The sequence below is a fragment of the Leuresthes tenuis genome, unplaced genomic scaffold (genome assembly GCF_036924035.1).
Source record: "Leuresthes tenuis unplaced genomic scaffold, fLeuTen1.0.hap1 SCAF_3, whole genome shotgun sequence".
In the NCBI taxonomy this organism is placed as follows: domain Eukaryota; kingdom Metazoa; phylum Chordata; class Actinopteri; order Atheriniformes; family Atherinopsidae; genus Leuresthes; species Leuresthes tenuis.
The window spans coordinates 7,521,719-7,542,941 of NW_027325357.1; the positions used below are offsets into that span (position 1 = coordinate 7,521,719).

The 21,223-nt window shown below is 37.3% G+C and overlaps 1 protein-coding gene across 2 annotated transcripts in view; it reads left to right on the forward strand.

The window, feature by feature from the left end:
- The window catches only part of igsf21a (immunoglobin superfamily, member 21a), a 148,900-nt gene that overhangs the window by 111,370 nt on the left and 16,307 nt on the right, over positions 1-21,223 (forward strand). For both annotated transcript variants that reach the window (XM_072381606.1, XM_072381605.1), the window contains 2 exons: positions 6,814-6,929; positions 16,755-17,232. In XM_072381606.1, the coding sequence (XP_072237707.1) occupies positions 6,814-6,929; positions 16,755-17,232 (594 nt within the window). The remainder of the gene's footprint in view (positions 1-6,813; positions 6,930-16,754; positions 17,233-21,223) is intronic.

The following is a 21,223-nucleotide window of genomic DNA, read 5'->3' on the forward strand; positions in this document are numbered from 1 at the left end:
TAAGTAATTATTTTCTTTGTGGTGGATATGTTTTGTACATGATTTTCCACACTTTCAGTAGCAGCTCTGTGAACCCTAGAGATAGTTTTCTCTTTCTTTCTTTCCTTTTTTTTTTTTACTTTGGTGACTCTGGTTAGAACTGTATACATGTTGCACATCTCTCAAAGACAGAACTGCATGACCACTTGAGAGAATGCTACCTAAAAGACACCTGCCATCACTCATAATTGCATTAATTAAACCATATTTCTGCAGAGAAAAACGCAGAATTTTGCCTTCTCCAAAACACTCAGACCACTCCAAGCACATTGCTGCTTTTTGAACATCAGTATGATTAATGGGCTTCGAAACTGGGGAACTTGTTCGATGTGACACAAGCTTTTGTCTCTGTCTGTCATCCTTCGTCTTCCTGACAGCCACCAGAGTCTCCCTCTCTTTGCAGCCAACTACAATGCCAGCAGGTTGGCTGAGCGGGAGGATCCGATGTGAGCTGACAGCCAGTAATAACCCATGCAAATTAACAGGGGTGGGGTATAAATGCAAATGCTTAAAAGCACAAAGGAAAATGTAATTAAATAGCGTCTTAGTGTCTCTCTTACCTTCCCTTGCTGCTCATGTTGGAGAATGGAGGTTTAAAAGAAGCAAACTCAGGTATAGGGAAATCTTGCCAGGCATTTCAGTTTTTTATCTTGTCCTTTCTTTTTCCTCCTCTTGAGAGTAGTAAAGTGTGATTATTTTTCAGGCTGCCTCCTATCTCCCCGACTGCCACAATCATAGCCAATCCAACTGTGTGACTTCTCAAAATAAGGAATATGAGCAATTTTCAGTGTTTTAAGTTTCACTCAATTTTACTGAGTTTAAATTGCATGTGACTCTTCCCCTTGCAATCATGCACATGCATGTGAAAATTGGCATTTCCCATGCATGTTTATGTGAGCATATGTCTACACAAGTATGAATTTGCATACGTATCTCTGCTTGGAGCAATCTTAGAGCAATAATATAGCAGCAGGGTGCCATGCTGTACTGTGTGACTGTGCACTGCTAGGAGCTGGCAATTTACAACGTGTTTTTATTTTTTTTAAAATATGCTAAAACCAAGCTTGTTAGTATTGTCCTCTTTTACAAATCTAGAATAAATAAGAATGTCACCAAGATGAATTTTTATCCTCAACTTTACCTACAAATGGATACATGCTCTCTCTTAAATGATAATTTACACATAAGACCACCACATGTTAAATGACAATGGCAGCATGATCATTTTGATAAAATTTTGACATCAGAAACAGAGGTAAAGTTACTGAATGAAAGAAGCAAATAAAAATGTTATGGGTTCAGTGGAAGCAACCTTCTTAGTGGTAAAAGCAAAATGGCTGCCCTAAACCACAGCTGCAAGGTCTCCCAACAATGTAGAGTAATACGGGATTCTGGAGCTTACTTACTCTTGAATGCAAGTAGAAATCTGCAAAAATGTGTCTGATTAATTTCATACATGGCATGTGACAATCCTCTCATCTCCTTCCATCTGAAGATGAGGGTTTTTTTGTCTTTGGATTTGTTTCAGAGTTCTGAGTACCAGTGTGATAATGTCGCCATGGTTTAAGAGGGTAGAAGTATTTTTTAGATGTTCTTTGGGGCCCACTTATGTCTCTTTTAGTATCTGCTATTATTTCTCAGCTCAACTCTTAATACTCTCTCCAAATTCAGACAAGGTCCTATTTTACATACAGATAACCGTGTGTCAACTGAAAGGCCAAATTTCCTATATTCACTACATGCATCATAAAAGTCAAATCTACATTTTAGGTTGATTTTGAAACAAAATTGAAATTGATTACCATTTTTATAAATGCTAATAGTAATTCCTGTTTGAGAACTTTACTGAAAGTAATTCTCTGCAATAGTGCATTGCAAACTAATGCTCTTTTGTACCTGAACGGTATACGTTCACACAATTCATGCATCAAAGCTCATATGCAAAGAACATGTAAAAGCTATGTTGAGCTATCTCAATAGAAAGGTTGAGGTTGATAGAAAGATTTGAACTATATAAAGTTTAAAGATGGTTTTTAGATTGAACTAATTATAATATTGTCTTTAGATTTATTTAAATTGAAGGTTCTACAGCTGAATAGGTACATATCTTGCATATCTTGCACTTGCAGAGACAACAGATTTTCAAAGCTATAACTAAAACTGCAATATGTTTGCATTGTCCAAAAACCATGGAGTAGCAGCTAATTGTTCAGAAACTCATCCTCAGTTGATTATCATAACGTTAAACTGTGAAGCAAAATTGCTTCCTCTGTTTTTATGTTTCATAAAACTATTCAAAATTCACATTCATTACTTTAGAATATTTGGTCTCACAATAGATATGTTTAATCAAATATTTATCTCTTAATTATCGTCAGTGTAAAAGTGTAGGTGCCATAGATGACCCTTGCACCTATTCTGTTATCAGTACTCCAAACACATACCACCTTTCCCAACTATAAACAAACCTGCAGAGATGTTGACTCGAGGCAGAGTGCTTAGTTCAAAAAGATGTTGGGAGTATTTTGTGTAAGTCCACTTGTCCCCAGAGCTCTAAATCCCTTAAATCATTAGGCCAGGGAAAGCATTAAACATGCTCCCGTTTTACCAATCCATTTACAGTTTCTTTGCTTTTTTGCCATTGCAGAGTAATGGTGCTTGAGGATATGGAACAAAGAGGAGGTAGTAAACGAGAGATGGAAGGAGAGATCATTACTGGTGTGACTAGCTTAGTGGTGCTACCAAGGACAAAAGGAATTTGATACCACTTTCAGTACCATGAATGCTATGGTGTGCAATTGTGTTTATTGAAAAAAATGTATATGCTGTGGTACTGTAGACTTCACATTTTATAGCTTTGGTAAATGTATTTATGTTGTATTGTGGAGCATTGTCAGTAATTTATACAGCATTTTTGTAGACTAAGCAAAGATACTTCATGTGTGTTTTTGCTTTTGTCAGGGGAAAACTGTAGGTTTCAGAAAGTTTCTGCTTCAAATAACCTTAGAGAGGTTATTTGAAAATACACTCCCTAAAGGAGAAAGTGTCATACATATTATTTCAACATTGTAAAAACTGGACACTGCAAAACAAGCATTATAGATCTTATACTTTCAGTTGATTCTCATGGAAAATTGCAAAATAGGCATGAAACAAAAATCAATGTGATGATGGAATCAAACTGTGTATTTTTTTTAGTTTCATTATGATATGTCTTTAAAGTAACATATCAGTGACAGGTTTCTTTTATGCCAGTACAGTGGTTTGTGTCTTTTTGCAGATGGGGCTGAACTCCTCACCCCAGTAAGTTAAGAAATAAAGATTTCAAATGTGTGATGAATGATGTCAATTAATATTTTAGATTTTTGGTTTATTTATATTATTTTTTTAGTGGCTAAGCCTAACCAATTAGCAAGTTTAAGCAAAGGAAACAGCAAGTGAAAACAAATTAAGTGTAAAAAGAAATAACGTTTTAAAACTATGGACCAACTTTGGTCTCCTAGACAACAGTTCAGTTCCCTAACCTGACATATCATAGTTTCTTCCACAAAAACATCTGCCACAAAGTCCTCTGTGTAAACCTTTTGAAAGGATGGACACTTTGAAAAAACACAAAAGACACAAAAACAGCATAGAAGGTCGTTGGATGACGCATCTGTTTATCAAAGTCACTAGAGAATGTCAACCAATCAGAGAAGTCGATGGACCAATCATTTAGTCAAAGCTGCCATCGCTAATTGTCATCATATCTAAAACTTGCAAATATCTATCAGTATGTGATGCTGATTGGTCCAAACCTTGTGTTTCAGGCACAAATGAAAGCTTGGAGCCTAGTGGATGTTGTGAATCACTCAAGAAGCCAACAGCTTTGCAATGCAATCATTCCCCTGCCATCTACTTCTACCTCCAAATGTGGCCTCTTTTTTGCATCTTAAAGCTAACATGTCCCACAGGAATATTTGTTGTCCATAGAAGCTGAATAAAACTAGATAGATCGTATATATTTGTCCTGTTCACATGCAAAAAAATAAATGTGGAAAGTGTCCGAGCATACCAATTAATTAATTTCATTTAGTAATAGTTTTTAGAAATTACTTTGAAATATGGTTGTTTCATTTAAAAAAGTCTTGAACCAGAAGTTAGACTTCCAGGTGTACAAAGCAGAATGATTATGCCCTCAATATGTGTGCAGTTTTCTTAAATTTATGGAAAGGGGAAGGTGGTGCTGAAACACTTTTCATTTGAAACGTTCATTTGAAATTCAAATCCAAAAACAATGTTTTTGGGTTTGTTTGTTGTTATTGTGTTTGTTTTTGTTGTGCACGGTAGCTCTGCAGGTGCACCCTCAAATTTCATTGTACCGTTTTATGACAATAAATAAATATTCTATTCTATTCTATTTAATTCTATGTTGGGGTCCTTACAGAAATCCTTAGGAGTATATCAAAGACGATTTTCCTTTTTTTTACCTCCAGTTTGTGAGGCCTATCCTGCCATCACTCATTGTGTAAGATTCTACCCTAGTCAAGAAAAACTTTAATTATTTATCTGTTATTTTTGTTATGCAAATCTCAGTTAAAAGCATGAACTCAATTACAAACGAAGAAAAGATTTAGCTGAACCTTTAATAAGCGTGGAAGTGGGATCTGCAATTTAATGAAGTATGAAAGGTTTAGACTTCCTCATCACAGAAAACCATCTTAATCCTGTTGTGTTTGCAAACACTGTGTTGAGCACAGTTGGTCTCCGTATTAATCATGTCAAATATTTCACGAAGGCTCGTTGCTGTCTCAAGCTTACACTCCTATTAGGTGGCCTGCCCCCCAAAGGGGGAGAAAACAAAGCATCGTGACCAATGTGCACGTCTCATTAACTAACTTAACCAGAGTGCTTAATTGTTTATCTTACATGTACTAGGGGATTTTATTCTAACTTATCAAAGCATCTCACTACTACTGCTTGGAAAATCTCTTGTCAAGAGATGATCAGTCTTTATCAGTCGAGTGGAAACAAGCAATTTAACAGTATTCTAATAAGATTGCTTCTCTGCAGATTAGCCATGACTAAATACATTTTTTTTAAGTGTTAAACCTCATGTTGAAACCTGCTAAACTTTCTTGATCTTTTACATGCATGGCTGTTGATATTGTGAAAATGAATCAGAATTTCCACCTTCATACTGTGGCATCGTTTAAAGCCCTTTGTCAACAAAAATGAATAAATAGAAACAAAAAGTGTGAAGTTTCAATCTGCAGGACTCCATAAAATAGAAAACAATGATATTTTATGCAACAAAGTCATTTATATCAAATCTATGAAGTTAATTGTATTATTTTATTGTGATATTTATTTTCATTATATTAGTGTGGCTTCACCATACTAGACGCACTTCACATGCTGTGCCACCATGTTGAATGCTTTCACATGATTGGTCAGAAGCAGACACCTCTGACAGCTAATCATATGCCAGGTTGAGACAGGCTCGTCAGTAAGCTAATGAAGTGTTCTAAGGTTAATTTACAACCATATGAATTCCATCAATAAGCAATTAAGAGGTGTGGAAACATAGAGGCACTTAGGCCAGCAGCTAAATCCCCACACACACCCCTACCTACCTTTAATCAATTAATTGCTCAAGCATGTCTGTTTAAAAGCATTTGATAGATTTGCTCATAAAACTGCCACGTAAAAAAAGGCTCTGCTCCCAGTGTGACCCTTCTTGTTGCCTTATGTGCCTCCTCAATTCAAAAATTGTAACTTCAGAAGAGATTTTTCTCTCACCTCATGACATCCTTAAAAGATTGCTCAAATTCTTATTCTGATAAGAGCTTTTGCCTAGTGGAGTATTCATAAAACCTCCTGCTGTCAAATCCGGGGGGAAATAATACGCCAGGCAACTGTTAAATGCCTATGCAAGGTAGAAGATGAAAGCCTCATGAAGAAAAGTCATGTAGAAATTCAGAACACATGAAAAGCTCAGCATCTTCAGCTAATGTTTTGAAAAGTGCCTTTGACACTCAGCAGTCCTCATCAAAATTCAAAAAGGTCCTTGTGCAGCTGCCCATCATTGGCTGCAGTGTCATCGGGTGAAACTTGCTTAGTGACACTTCCTTTAAACTGCTACAATATGAAGTATTAACATATATACCAAAGCTAGCATACAAGGACCAAAGCACAGCATGCTGAACTTCTGATTTTCTGGCGGATGTTGAAGATTTCCATTCATTACATCCTTCTTCTCCCAGTGCTCCTCTGTAATGCTGTGAAGTGTTGCTCACGTGTTTTCCCTTTTCACTACCGTGACATACTTACTGGGATCCCTGGAGAGATTCAGATAGTGGGTTTATGATATGATATGTATGCAATCTTATAACTTATCAGCCCTATCCAACTCACATGGGCCCTGGGGAGTTTTGAACATATTGTCCCAGTCATTCACTTACCATTTTAGAAGGAGATTCTCTCAGCAGGTTTTTGCTTTCATTTGAAAAGTGATGCAGAAGGCAGATAAAGCAGGTCCATAACACAGAATTGTTTTAGTCTTCCTCTGCTCTATCTTTTTTACTCTTACTCTGCTGTCAGTGTTGCATGCACAGTTTCCACCTAAATCTATAACCCTAAGTTGACATTCCATTATGAAAATAAGTGCTTAGATGCGCTGAGAGAGTAAAAAACGATGTTTTCCAACTGCTAAAGGATGTCTGAGGTTGCATTTTGTGTCTATCCAATGTATTAAGATATTTTTTTATAAAGCTTCCCGCTTGTCCTTCACAGCACCTCCAAACAACATATCAGTGGTGGCAGAGAACACTCCAGCCCCCTTCAGTCGCTACCAAGCCCAGAATTTCACTCTGGTCTGCACTGCAAAGGGAGGGAAACCAGCCCCCTCGGTGAGTTCAAGATGTGACATGTTGCTACTGGAAACTGCACACATATTGCTGTTGTGTAAAGAAGAGAAAGGAAATATTTCATGTTGCTAACAGTTTTCTAAAACATTTATTTTGATTTTCAGTGTCTGTCTGGTGTATAATTTTTTTTTCAAATTAGAATTGCATTTTGCACAACAGCAGTTCATTTTGATCTCACAGCTTTTCTCAGGTATCCAACAGTACATGATGAATACATTTTGATGTCATTACAGGTCATTACAGGTAACAGACTGGCCCGTGTATGGTTGTCATGAAAAAAAAGGTCAATCAGATTTAGGAAACAGACACATTAGTGTAATTAGTCTAATTAAAAGGGCATGGACATCCTCTCCCGTGCACATTTGGAGACACTCCAATGTACACATGCATGTAGTCAATGACCTACAAGTGCACACTTTGTTTTTTCCTCAACCTTTTGTCTTACTTTTGAAGATCAAGACAAGGTCTTGTAAATAGGCTCAGACATTTGGTGGCATATATGAGCTTATGGACGCTGCTTGAGAGGGTCCACTCACTGTTAGTTCACAATGGGCCATTAATCATCATCCATGGGTGTATTGTAATGGACAGCAGACCCTGAGCACACATATCTGCTGCAATTATGAGCTCAGTGAGAGGTGAAAACAAGGTGAATAGGATTTCCGTACTTCCTGCTTGATGGTATGATAAGTGAGGTTCTCCCCTGTTGTGATTTCACATGGCGCCTTAAGCCATTAAAGCTCAGATCTTTTTTCTGAGGCATAATCTAGAAAAAGAGATATGGCTGCTTCCAGCTGGTCAGCAAGCATGTTTCCGTGGATGAGTCACTTTGCTAATAATTTGCTTTGTCAGTCACACAGCAAGCAAATTGGGATAAAATTAAAGATATCATGTATTTTGTTGATGAATCCACAATTTTATTAGCAGATTGCAGAAAAAACATCATCAGTATACGATACAATCAGATATTTTCTATAAGGTTGGTGAATGCAGGCAACTTAAATTGCCTGCAAAAATAGCTTACAGATCAAAAGCTTACAGATTTTAAGCCAGCTGGTAAAGTGGTAATTATTCATCTTGTAGTGCTCACTAAACTATGAATCACATGTGAAAGTATATTAGGTTTATTGATGTGTATCAAAGATGGGTGTAGCAATCAAATTTGAAATGTGAAGCCAATGTGATAGTTCCTTAACATGCCATACCACTGACAGCCACTAGTTGCTGGCTCATTTTCACACTCATGACTCCTCTTTAGTGTTTTGCTAAACTTTTCAAATGAAATATGTGAATATTTATTTAATACTTAATTTACAATGATTTCTTGCTAAATTTACTAATTCTAATCAATATGCTTGTGATATGATGATTAATTATGCTTTCGTCCTCACAGAGAAGTATTCTGTTCCAATCAGCATTTTTTATGTGAACCCCTTTCGAACTCCTCCCTTTTATCCAAAAACAAAGATGACAAAAGGACAGACGTATGATGTCTTATTGAAGGCTTTAGAATGGTAGTTCATGACCAAACTCATGGGACCTAAATCAGCTTCTGAAAAACAGGCTATGATAAAGGTAAATAAATATCATCACAAGTAAATTATGAACAAAAAGAAGCAAAGGAAGGTGGAGTCAAACATAGCTTTGCATAAGTGAGGAAACAGGAAATGAGAACATTTCTTCAATTCAACAGATAACAACATAAAGAACATAAAGATGCTTTTCAAGAGTAAGACATTCAACAAGGCCCATAAACTAGTCAGTAACTTGTTGAGAGGGAATGACTGTTCACATTTAGTCAATCAATGCAGCTATAATGGATGAAAAGCATGTATTTGATTAGAAATGTATCATGATGTAGGTTGTCATTGTACTGAACGTAAAGGAACTGATCTTGTGAACTTTTGTCACAGAGATCAGCCTCTAAGATTATTCATAACTACTTCAAGGAAAAAAATAATTACTACAACTAAGCAGCAATCATAGAGAAACTACAGAACCCAGAATATTTCTAAAAGTAAAAAGTTTCCCCAACATCCACAGATTTTGTTCCCTAATAGACTCTTTGAACCAATTTCCCTCTACCACTGGGGAACTTTACCCATACCAGTTAGAAAAGAACATTTGAAGACTTGAATTCCTTCTCACCCACACAGGTCATTCAGCCACTAAGTTGGGTAGAGGATTACAGCAGTAGCTAAACTTAATTGTCATTATTTCATAATATGAAGGTAAAATTTGAATTTAAGACAAATGGATGAAACAAAACTAACAAGAGAGTCAGGTATTAGTCAAGCAGTCTTTGCTCACCCCCTACAAGTGAAAACACCTATATCATAAACCATAAGTGCGAGGGCTCCTAAAGAGTCCTAATTCTCTCTGAGCATTACACCGGAGTAATACGAGATATAAAGTCAAGTCTGCCAATCGAGAACATGTGAAAGAAATCATTTAATTTTATGAATTTACATTGTTTCAGATTGTTGCTTGTCTAAATTACTTTGTAAATAACTGCAGGCAGGCAGTGAGAAAAGGTTTTCAAAGGAGAGTCTCGTCAAGGTCATTTGAAGTCTTAACAATGGTCCTTAAACAAAACAAAAATGTTTACTTGTAGCATAAGGTTGCATCAGTAAATGTTAGCAAATTATCTGAAAAATCTTGGCACTCAAAGTAGAAGATGTCTTGAAGCAATCAAAACTGAACATACAGTAGCTGCTAGTTTATGCCAGATTGCAACAAGAACACTGACATTACAAAAAATAATAATTGTGGCATCATTCATATTTTATATATTGCTTGTATAGTATTACAGATAAGACATAAGCATAAATATTACATTTAAACTGTGTCTATGTGTTCTATTTATGCTATTGTCTTCAGTCATGCTGCATATAAAAGCTCATTATTAGGTTTGTAAGTATTTGCTTGAGAGTTGCTGTTTTGGCACAGTTATGTGACTTCAACTTCAAACGGCTCTCTTTGCTTTTTGATGAAACTCATTTAGTCTCTGTTCATGAAGCTGCCCAGGGGCTTGTTGCAAAATGAGCTGTATCATTGCAAGCATGTCTCAATCACTTTGAGACAAGAAAAACTTGCAAAGAAAGTGGACCAAGTGATTGAGGCAGCATCTAGTTGCAAATGTTCGGCGTGGCCTTTCTCTGATATTTCGTTAAGTATGTCATAGTAATTTCCACAGTATTATTCTTACTTCATCTCAGCAGAATACTTTCATGGGCTGCAGGGTGGTGTGGTGGCATTTCTGTTTGGAGTTTACATTTTCTCCCCGTGCATGCATGAGTTATCTCTGAGTACTCCGATTTCCTCCAACCGTCCAAAAACATGCATGTTAGATGCAGAAAATGGATGGTTGGATGGATTTACCACCACAGAGTCGAGATGGGATGTCCAACCTACCCATCATCAATACAAGATCTAGCTGAAATATTGTTTCAAATTTGGACTGAAAATTAATGCTGTGAAACTGAATGAGCTTATTGAAACTATGTCATTAGAAAAATGTGTGCTGTAATTTAAGGTAAAATTGATCCAACAACACCAGCAATAAGTGTCAATTCTTTTCTGATGTGGTGTTGACAGTTTAATGTCTTCATCTAGTAGTTTTGTATGTCCTAACAAAAGAGCTCCCACTGTTTCTCTGGGTTGATTGTGGTCTAATGACTAAAAACTTCAGTGTAAAGTAAACAAGGCTACTAAACTCAGGGATTTTTGATGTGACATGATTTAAAATTTTTTGAGCCTGAAAATTGCACTATAATGGGTTTCTTTCTTTAAACATGACAATATTTTATCCCATGTGGTATGATACAAGGAATTTACTACTATAGTCATAAAAAGCCTAACAAAGTATTTTGTGTCATTAATGACGGAGCCACCATTTTTTTACCATCATAACTGCTCTTTTGTTTAACAAATCCATCAGTCAGAGGTCTTCAGTTTCTTTTCTTGTCTTGTCAATCACCTCCTATTTGTTCCAAATTAACTCACCTGTTTCCAATGACCTAATCACCCTCAGCAGTATTTAAAACAGTTTTGCTTCTGCTTCTTGTTTGATCCTCTTTTATCGACTATTTCATGGTGCTGCTGACTGGTTTACTTTTAGTTTTGGAGTCATTTATAACCTTCTGGAGGCACCCGTTCCCCGCACTGGGCACCCTTGATGTGATATGTTACATTTGTGTACTGTTGTGAACAGCACCTTAAAGTACACATATTCATGCTGCAGTATACTTCTTCATATAAATCTCATGTTTTGAATGGCATTTTTTCTTTCTCATGCTGTGGCTTCTCTCCACTTTTTGGAGACACCCACAATGCCAAGTTCCTGTAGTAAAGCTTTGAAAGGGCTTAAAATAAAGGGCTGCATTTGTGGAAAGTATCTGTCATTATGTTTCAAGATCTGTCAGCATCTGATGTCACTGAGCAAGCTGGTGACATATCAATAATAGCTTCCCAGTGCCACTATTAGAACGTCCTCCGAGCACAAGCAAGTACTGATTGAAAAGAGGAAAGATAATGACAGTTAATAATAAGCGGGGAAACTGATTAACTCATGGCCATGATCTCTCTCACTGCCTCGCTCTTCTGTCTATCCCCTTTTCTTTTGCCTCTGCTCTCTCATTGAATCATCCTGTCACTATGAAAATTACCGCCTTGTCCTTTTGACACAACCGTGATTAATTGCAGCAACATAAAGGTGCATATGAACCAATGTATGATTGTTACATTTTTAAAAGGTTTGGGATTTTAAATGTTTGTGAGGTGATAGCAGCTTGGCAGTGTGCAAAGTGCAGGTGCTTTCATCATCGTCTATTCACAGAGAAATGCAAAACCCTTTTCAAACTATCCCAGCTCACTACTGTCTTGGCATTGTGTATGGGCTCCTGCTTAGAAATACATATTTTCTCTCTCTCTGCCGGTGCTAATTCATTTCAGAATGAAGTGGTTTGTGTATGCTTTCATTGTCTGCGCATATTGGACTATGAAGTATTTGGGGATTTATAACAGAGACGTGATTGATAATCGCTTTATTCCGTGCAGTAACACAGTATGAAAACAATACAACTGCAATGCCAAAAACAATCAAAATGTTTCTTTTACATGGAAATGAGCATTACTTTTCAAGTCCCTGGACAGCTATGTGTTTGACCAAACAAGCTAGTGTGTTTAGATTAGAGCCGTAACCTAACCCCTTTGTTCTATGATTAACAGTCAACTAATTTACCATTTCATAATTTATTTCAAATTTTAGTCAAAAGCAGTAGTTCCAGACATCTAAAGGACAGATTGAGCAGACTGAAACTGCTGCTCAGTTACCTTTACACACACACTCATGCACACACACGTTATGTGTTTGTATATTTGTATGTATTTATTCAATCATTTCTTTATTTTAAACATAGTGTCTTAGTAGCTAACTTTTATTATGCAAGGCCATTTTAAAGAGATTTCTTCCTGCCTATTTAGCCTTTTTATTCCTTCAAATGTTTACAGGTTTTGAACGTTTTGAATTTTCGCATTGCCGAGCTGAATTGCACTACAATTGCTTTTAATTCCAACTCATATTAATTAACTGGGGTCTTAACTTAAATTGCCTTTTTTAAACTTGAAATAAATAGTAAAAGTTCTTACATCAACTTAATTATATTTCAGTTGTGAATTTAAAGCCAACACACTGTGCTGTTATGGTTTCCACTTAACATAATTCCTCTGAATCTTTCAGCAGTTTTGATGCAATATCTGAAAGGGAAATCATCACTAGTTTCAAGTAATGATCATGGCTCATGTTTGAAATTCTTTAGATGGAATTTAGATTTAATTAAAATTAAATTCTAAACCTCCTCTCGATCCACTTTCTACATATGTATACTTTAGATTTATATCTACAATACTATATTTTCATTTCCATATTGTAGCTGTGGTCTGGTGATGATGGAGGTAGAACTGAGAGGAGCAGGATTATGACAGAAATAACACTTCTCATTCCCTTTTTTACACTTTTCATTCATGTATCTGAAGCATTCATTCAATCCTTTTTTGGTAAACTCCAAGCAGACAGGTGGCAAATGCAGATGCGTCATGGTAGAAGAATCTTTATGGTTGGCTAAACCCATGCTTGATATCTTGCTGGAGGTAACGCATCCTTTGGTTCCTTGAGAGCTGATGTGGCACAGAGCACTAGAACTGTGTCTTAATCAATGTTTCTGCATTTATTTATATATATATATATATATATATATATAAATTAGCTTGTCAACGTCTATGAAAATGGATATCAAGGCTAATTGCAGTATTTTTATATTATACCAGTAAATATTCAAACACAGGTGTGATGTGTATCCACACCATTTTTGTCCAACAAAAGCTACAGAACAGGTGCTTGGAATCATCTAATCCACACTGCTCTCCCTCCACCTGCTGTGATAATTAATGAGGTGGTTCGGTGCACAGTGAAGAGTCAGAATTGCTAGCAGATGCAGTGGGGTCACTGCGGAGAAGGCTCATGTTTATTCGTGCCTTTGTGCTATTGGACTTTTAAGCTGTGGTTAAGTACATGATGTAAACACAGATGGAGATGATGGATATTTGGAAGCACATGACAAAGAAAGATAGAAAATAGGTGCTGGTTGGTAATGCTTAAATCATAAAATAAGTTAGCATTACACTCTGGGCCTATCAATACATTTGATATATTAGGAGATAGTTTACTATCAAGTGGACTGTAAGTAAGTAGAAATTAATGCAATATATTAAAAAAAATAAGGGTAAGATGCAATGATTTGACTTTAGTTAATCAAGTCATAAGGTGGATTTCTAGTCCAAGCATAAGAAAAGAAAAAGCTGACTCTATTAGCAAGGCAATTATTGTCAAACTTGTAAGTGCTGCAGGTGTCGTGAAATACCTGCTTGGAAATTCTTGTATGTATACTGTGTAAATTCGCCAAAAAAAAAAAAGAAACTTATAGTTTTGTAGTCGGGAGAGTTAAAGATAAAGGACTGCTCTATATCAATTTATACAGTCGGAACCTAAAAAGAGCAAACTTAGAAAAGCACTGCTGCTGAAGTTTAAATGGAAGTGTTATTTGAACGTCACCCTGTGCTTTAAGCATTATGCAGGTAGATGGGGCTGCAGTCCAAATTAAAAACACAATATATTAGAGCTACACGTTGGTTAGAAGAAGAGGTGGTTGGAGATATTATTATTTGTGTCTCTTACAACCAGCTTTGCTGAATGGCTTTGAGCAAGGGTACTTACCCTCATTTGTATGTCCCTGCCTGCTCTGACAGACTGGTAGAGTTTTTAGTTTGCTATAAATACTGAGATCCAACCCAGTAGCACAACTGAGCCTCTAATGTTGTGTGTCCTGGCAAACATAACTTCAGCAACAGGAGGGCCAACAGAGGCAGCCCCCATTTGAAGTTGCTAAGATAAAGGTTAAAGCAAATGAGAATCCACAGGGTATGTCTATTTAAAAGTCAACATTTTTATTTGGAGCATGTCAGTGTTTCTGTTCGGAATTCTGAAGAATTTAAAAAGTCTGTCTTTACAATTTATTTGTATGAACCTTGTCATCAAGTGCTGTGGAAAAAAACAGAGTACTACCACTTCAAAGGCAAAGGCATTGTCATGGAGAGAGCCATATATTTTTAAGCTCTAATCTAGGCTGGGGACATCAGACCGTGAGATGGCATTTTAGAGCTATACTTGGAACAATCTCCTCACAAAAATCCTATATATTTTACAATGAAATGCATTTCGTCAATTCTCAAACAATTCTTTAAACTTCAAAAAAATTCATTTGACTGTCCAACTCTCCCAAAATAGCTGTGGATGACTTTTCCTGCCTTCAACAAAACAAAAAGGCACATTGTTTCCAAAATAGCGTTACCACAGGCAATGACTATACAACCTTATTCCAATGTTAACATTTACAGGCTATGTGCCAAAATGGGAGCATGAGTTCCCTGGTAGGACATTAGGCATTCAGACATGTTAAACTCATGAAATACTGATGGAAATCACTAATATTACTGTTTCTTCTGTCAAAACCAGTCCCTGGCAGAGCATTCAGCATTTTTAAGTTTGTTTGTGGTTGTAATGCTTGTTTTTCTTTGATTCTGTAGTTTTTGTTTTTGTTTTTTTTCGCGGGGGGTATACTGTAATTTTCAGCACAAGAAAGCTATTCCCAATTAACAAGACCATTGTTTGCTAACTTTACAGCACAAAGTAACCAGCAGACAGAACTACCAATTGCTGTGAACATCATGGAGCCAGCCAAAAAGACTATGTAATCCTTAAGATTTTGTAACTAAAATTAGTCAATTGATGCATTGCCACACAGAAATATTCTGATGATAACCTGAGAAAGAATGTGCTCTGAGTAAATCACATAAATGGAACTTTAAGGTAATTTTCAGAGTAAGAAATTATTAATTGAGCTATCAAGAGTATACTCGTCTTAGTTTCATTATGGAAATATGTATGGAGATATGAATGGATATATATGGAGATTTACACCTTAATCATAACATTAAGTCTTTTGCAGCATCCTGACTGCATAAACCTAAGGTTCACTGTAAAACAGGGTGGCTGTTTAGGAAAAAGAAGACAATTTAGACACTTTTGGTTTGAAGGAGAAGTCCGAGAAGCTGGGTTTGGTTTAGCAGAAACAAAGCATTAGTATAGGGGAACATAATATGGGTGTCAGTATTCATAAAACACCATGCTTTGTATTGCGTTAAGATCAATATGAATGTAATATCCTTTATGAACCTTCTGTAAACACTATAATCGGAATATTGTCTGATGTAGAATAAGGTCAATCAGATGTCTGACTGATGGACAGACATTATTTTTTTCACTTTTCAAGATCTTTCCAGAGATGCTCTTCTGGCTTTGAGTTCAGACACTGGCTAGCTAATTCCCATATTGTGAGTTTTTCCGAAGCCACACATATGTTTTCTTTGTGGTTTGCTTAGTGTAGTTGTTTAGTTGAAATGTATATTTTTAACATTGTGAAATGTTTTTCACAGAACTGCTTTTTGCACTTTTTTATGTCAGTCTTCACCTTTCCAGCCCATTTCATGGAAAAATATATCTGCTAAATGATACTTCTACCTCCATGTTTAACTATGGGATGGTACCAATGAAGGGATGTTCAGCGCCTGGTCTCCCGCACAAATGCTGTTGGGAATGTGGCAAGAGTTCAAAATATTTATAATCAAACTATCAAATCAAATCAATCTAATTAGAAAATATCACCTTAGAAAATATCACCTCATGGTCTGAATCATTTAGACTCACAATAAGCATAGTAATGTATGCCTGACCACTCTGACTCTACCTGGTTGGTGGAGTACTGCACTGCTAGTTTATCTTTCTCCACCATTGGCTTGTTGGTTTTCTGTCTGATCAAAGCCTTTTCCCTCTAAGGTACTCGGTACTCAGTTTAGCTGGGCAAATATATCCTTCAGATCTGTGCATTCACACAATTATGTCTTGCAGACCTATAGACAGTTGACCTGTAGACAGACCTTATTATGTGGTGCAGGGCTGGAAACCTAAGTCATCAACTGCAGTAACTCAGCCCATGGGGCTCTCAAGGGTGGTTTCAGGTGCAGGAATGTGCATAACAAAAGTCAAGGTAGTTTGAAGGTTCATAAATATCTCCAGTGTTGGTTTAGCTTGTCAAAATGACAATTTACTAAAGTTGATTTTTAAGTTTAAAATTACTAAAATTTGTATTCCTTTTTTGTCTTCTCCATCTTCTCTTTTTCAATACTACCAAGGTGTACTTTAAGCGTGATGGCGAGCTAATAGAGGTAATTTCCTACACTCAACCCTCTGCTAACGAGCAGGGAGGCTCAGCCGGGGTAAAAGGAGCCAGGCCACTCATAAGCAGGGACCTTGATGAAACTAAACTGCAGCGGTCCCTCTCCCTTCTCGATCCGGAAGGACGGTCAGCTCGCCTGTACACAGAGAGCCCTAAGCGTGTCCACACTCAGGGCCAGCAGGCCTATGAGCCAAGCCCTGCAACGGAGGTCATCCCAGAGACAGTGGTGAGCCGCGAGTTCCCCCGCTGGGTGCACAGCACTGACCCTCTGTACTACTTCAGCCACACGCACATCCCCCAGAGTGACGGCTCTGTTGTGGTGCAGGCCAGACTCACCTGGACCCTCAACCCTCAGCTGGATAATGACGCCCTATTCAGCTGTGAAGTCAAGCACCCAGCGCTGTCAATGCCCATGCAGACAGAGGTCACTCTTGGTGAGTAGGATGCCGTCTGTTTTGCATGTTGTTCTCATTTTTCTCCCACATTATGCTCATCTGTGCTTTATTATTCCTCCCCAAACACCCCCACACACACGCACACACACACCCTTTTTCTTATTTGTTTTCTTGTTTTATTTAAATCTCCTGCTGCCTCAGTGTTGCACTTGGAAACCAACTGAACCTCGTTACATCTCCCTTGCAAATGTACTCAGAACGACACTGATTTTTATTTGACGCTGCTTAATTGTGTTTCAGCTGAGCAGATTGCAAGTTTAGCAGCGAATGCACAACTCCAAATGACTGACAGGGCAATTCATCGAGCTGTCTGTTGCTAGATTGAGTTAACCCAGGACTGTTATTGAAAAAGTCAGCCTGAATTAGAGAAGTCAAATGAGAATGTGGACACACTGACCAATGTTATATAATTGGAAGAACTATCTCAGAAATACTGTCCTTGATCAAACTTCAATGAACACCTCTCTTAAGCCCCATAGTCTCTCAAATATGCCTAAGTTTTTTTTTATTTAAAAGAGGGGAAAAATCTGTCACTGTAATGATGTGATCCTCTGCAGACGTACAGGTGAAAAAATTATGATGCAGCTTATGATTTCAGAGAGTAGGAGTCATATTTTACTAGAAAAGTTAGCAAATGACGTGTGTGTGTGTGTGTGTGTGCGTGTCTCTGCCTGTGCATGATACAGAATATATAGCATGATCAAGAGAAACAAATACTGACTAAATTTTTTTTAAAGTTTTCTTAAAAAACAAAGATGGCTTACAGCTCATCCAATTAACACTTCAAAGGCAATATGTTGGCTAGTTCTCCTGGAGAACAGCCATGCAATCCTTACATGATAAACAGAGACAATATCACAAGATGCAAGCAATGGTTGAAGGCGGTAAGACTAAGATTGTGGCTGTTCCATGTTTGCTTAATGTATTGTCTCGCTGACAGTATTTTATCTCACATCACCAGCTTCAATCTAATTAAAAAATAATTTTATGCTGTTGATAAGCTGTAGATAGTCTGCATGAATCGCTATAAATCTCTCTGCCATAATCATTTAAAAGTGGAAAGTCCTTAATTCCTTTACAAGGTAAAATAGGCATTATAAAGCTCTCGAGGCACACCGCAACTTCTTGCTTGTTTTGTTGTCCATGGATATCTTGGGAGATTTGATGATTTGATTAACCTTCTGAGGGTGTCCTGGAGTGTCTGCTACGTAGCAGATTATTGTGTTGTAACAAAGTAAGCTGTGTTACTCACTTTACCTGTCAGTGATTTTGCCATTGCTGTGTATTGCTGTTGTCATTGTGTGTACTGTTGTGTTGTACTTTCTTCCTACAGCAATAACAGGCTCTTTCCTGTTTGCCACTTTGGCCTTTTTACAGTGTGGAGCTCTGGAGTTTCCCTGTCTGTTGTTTTTATTTTTCAGAGTGTTCAAGTTTTCCTCCGACAGTCCAAAGACATATTTGTTGGATTCATTGGTGAATCTAAATCGTCTTTAGGACTAAGGAATAGATTTCTTTATGTCTGTTTAAGATTGGAATATCCACTTATGCACTGTAGTCCACGATGTATTGAATCAACCATTTTGTAGCACTGTTCTAATTCTTAATTGAAAATTTTGTCCATGAAAGTGCGCTTCAAAATAGTGCTAATTGACTAATTGAGAGCAGAATCTACAGTACAACTACATGGAATGTCATTGACCATCAAATATTGTGGCCTATCTCTTCACACTTGCTAAAGCAACACCAAATATACAAACATTAGGCATATGCTAGTGTGATTTTCTTTTCCACTGAGAGCACCTGGTGAATGTAAAAAAAGCTCCAGACTGCTGTGGCATGTCTCACCATCTGCCTGAGCTGCAGGATTTTAAAGATGACAAAAATTGCTTCTGGAACCATATTTGAGACTTTTATGCTCAATCAAACCTGTAAATACAAGAGCAATACAGTACTTTGCTTAAAAGGTAACATTTTCTGATTAATGTATGGATGTGTAGTGTATTCAGTGTGATTACAGTCGCAGTCCCAATCTTGTTTGTGTAGGTGGATACACTACTACCAAAGTCTGTTTTTGATGAATAATTTGAATGTGCACAGATTTATTTACATGTTTCGGGGAAAGATGCCGATTGCAATGAATAGGCTACAACTGATCCAAAAGTAGAAATACCACGCAAACTCGGCGTGGAATAAGTGATGCTTCATCTCTGGGAGACCCATTACCATTCCTGTTTGGGATTTGTTGACTGAAACTCACCAGTTTGACCAGATGTTGGGACTTCACCAGACTTGGCAGAGATAAAACAAAACTTCACTTTAAATAGGCCTTTGTTTCTCTGAGATGATTAGAATATTACCCTATTCATCAGACTTTCCCTCCCTGCCATAAACCTTCACTTGAAGAACATTAACACCCTGCTGCTAAGCAGACCAACAGACTTTAAAATTATAACGGATCAGCTAAAACATACAAAAGACAATGAAATGTAGAGGAGGACCTCAGACCAAAGTCTGACCAGATGCTCTCTCCTATGTAAAAAAAAAAAAAAAAAGACTAGTTGCTAGCCTCATTCTACATATTACTAATGTACTTTTCAGAGCCTCTATGTTTTATAAGACAAAAGAATTTAGAAATATTTTGACACTAGAATTAAACTTTTGAACTTATGCCCCAGACAAAGGTCATAAAGTTTCCAGTCATCTCATTGGCTGAAATCTAAGCCTAAGACCACTTCACGCTCCACTACACACCCCACCTGCATGAATCGAAACCCTGCAGCTGAGGGAAAAAAAATCATTTCTGCATGAGAAATGGAGTTATAACAAAGGTTTTGGATGTCTTTTTCATTTTTGTTTGTCTATCTTTTTGTTACTTGTTTTACATGTTCTTTGTTTTCATCGCACTTTCAAGTCCACTTCTGTATTTGGTGTTGTATAGTCACCTAAGTGATTGTTGCTCCACACAAAGTATTTTCCTGTAAAGAGCCAGTGCAATTTTTGTTCAACTTTTTCCATTTTTATCATTTTGTGAATTGAATTTAATTCACCTCGTAAGAGTTGGTTAATTTTACCGACCAAATCTACTCAAAATACACAGGTGAACGCAGCTATAATTTTTCTTTTTGACACACTGTCTTGCGACATCAGTTGAAGCCCAGACAGAGATAGACAGAGAGAGAGAGAGAACAAGAGAGAGAACGAGAACAACCTACCTGACACACTGAAGCTAACTGACAGACAGACCACCTCCTATTCAAGGAGCCACACAGCTGAGGCCAAGGCAGAAGCTCCTTGTGCCTCCTTCATCGGCAGCCAGTGGTACCCAGAGAAGCTACTCAGCAAGGGCACATGTGCAGGACAACAACAATGACCACCAAAAGTAGGACCCATCCTCTCCCCTCTTTATGTTATGTTTGGTACCTTGAGATGCAGTGTTAGAACCGTTAATTACTTTAAGTTGTGAGTCGTTGGCCCCGATATAATGACTAGAATTAGGACCCCAAATATAACTCCGATCTGGGATCTTTTCCCATTATCTTGCTCTTTTGAAGCATTTCTGTAACTCATATACATATGGTTAAATATTGTGACTTACTATTCATAGTCGCAAGTTGTTTCCTACCTTACAAATTTCAAATGTGCAATTATCCATCCATCCATTTTCTATACCGACAGTCCGTTAATCGGGTAGCGGGTGGGCTGGAGCCTATCCCAGCAGTCATTGGTCGAAAGGCAGGGTACACCCTGGGCAGGTCGCCAGTCCATCACAGTCAAATGTGCAATTAGATTCTTATAATACATGAACTTTCCCTACTTGTAATTAAAGATTAATATTTTGGTTTAAGCTTTCAATTAGTATTTAACATCTATTTGAGTCGTTGTTGGGCGTTTCTTTGTGTAAAACTTTGGTCAATTCAAGCTAGAACTACTGAGTGGCCCTGTGAGTGTCCCTTTTCTTGAGGTATTTCTT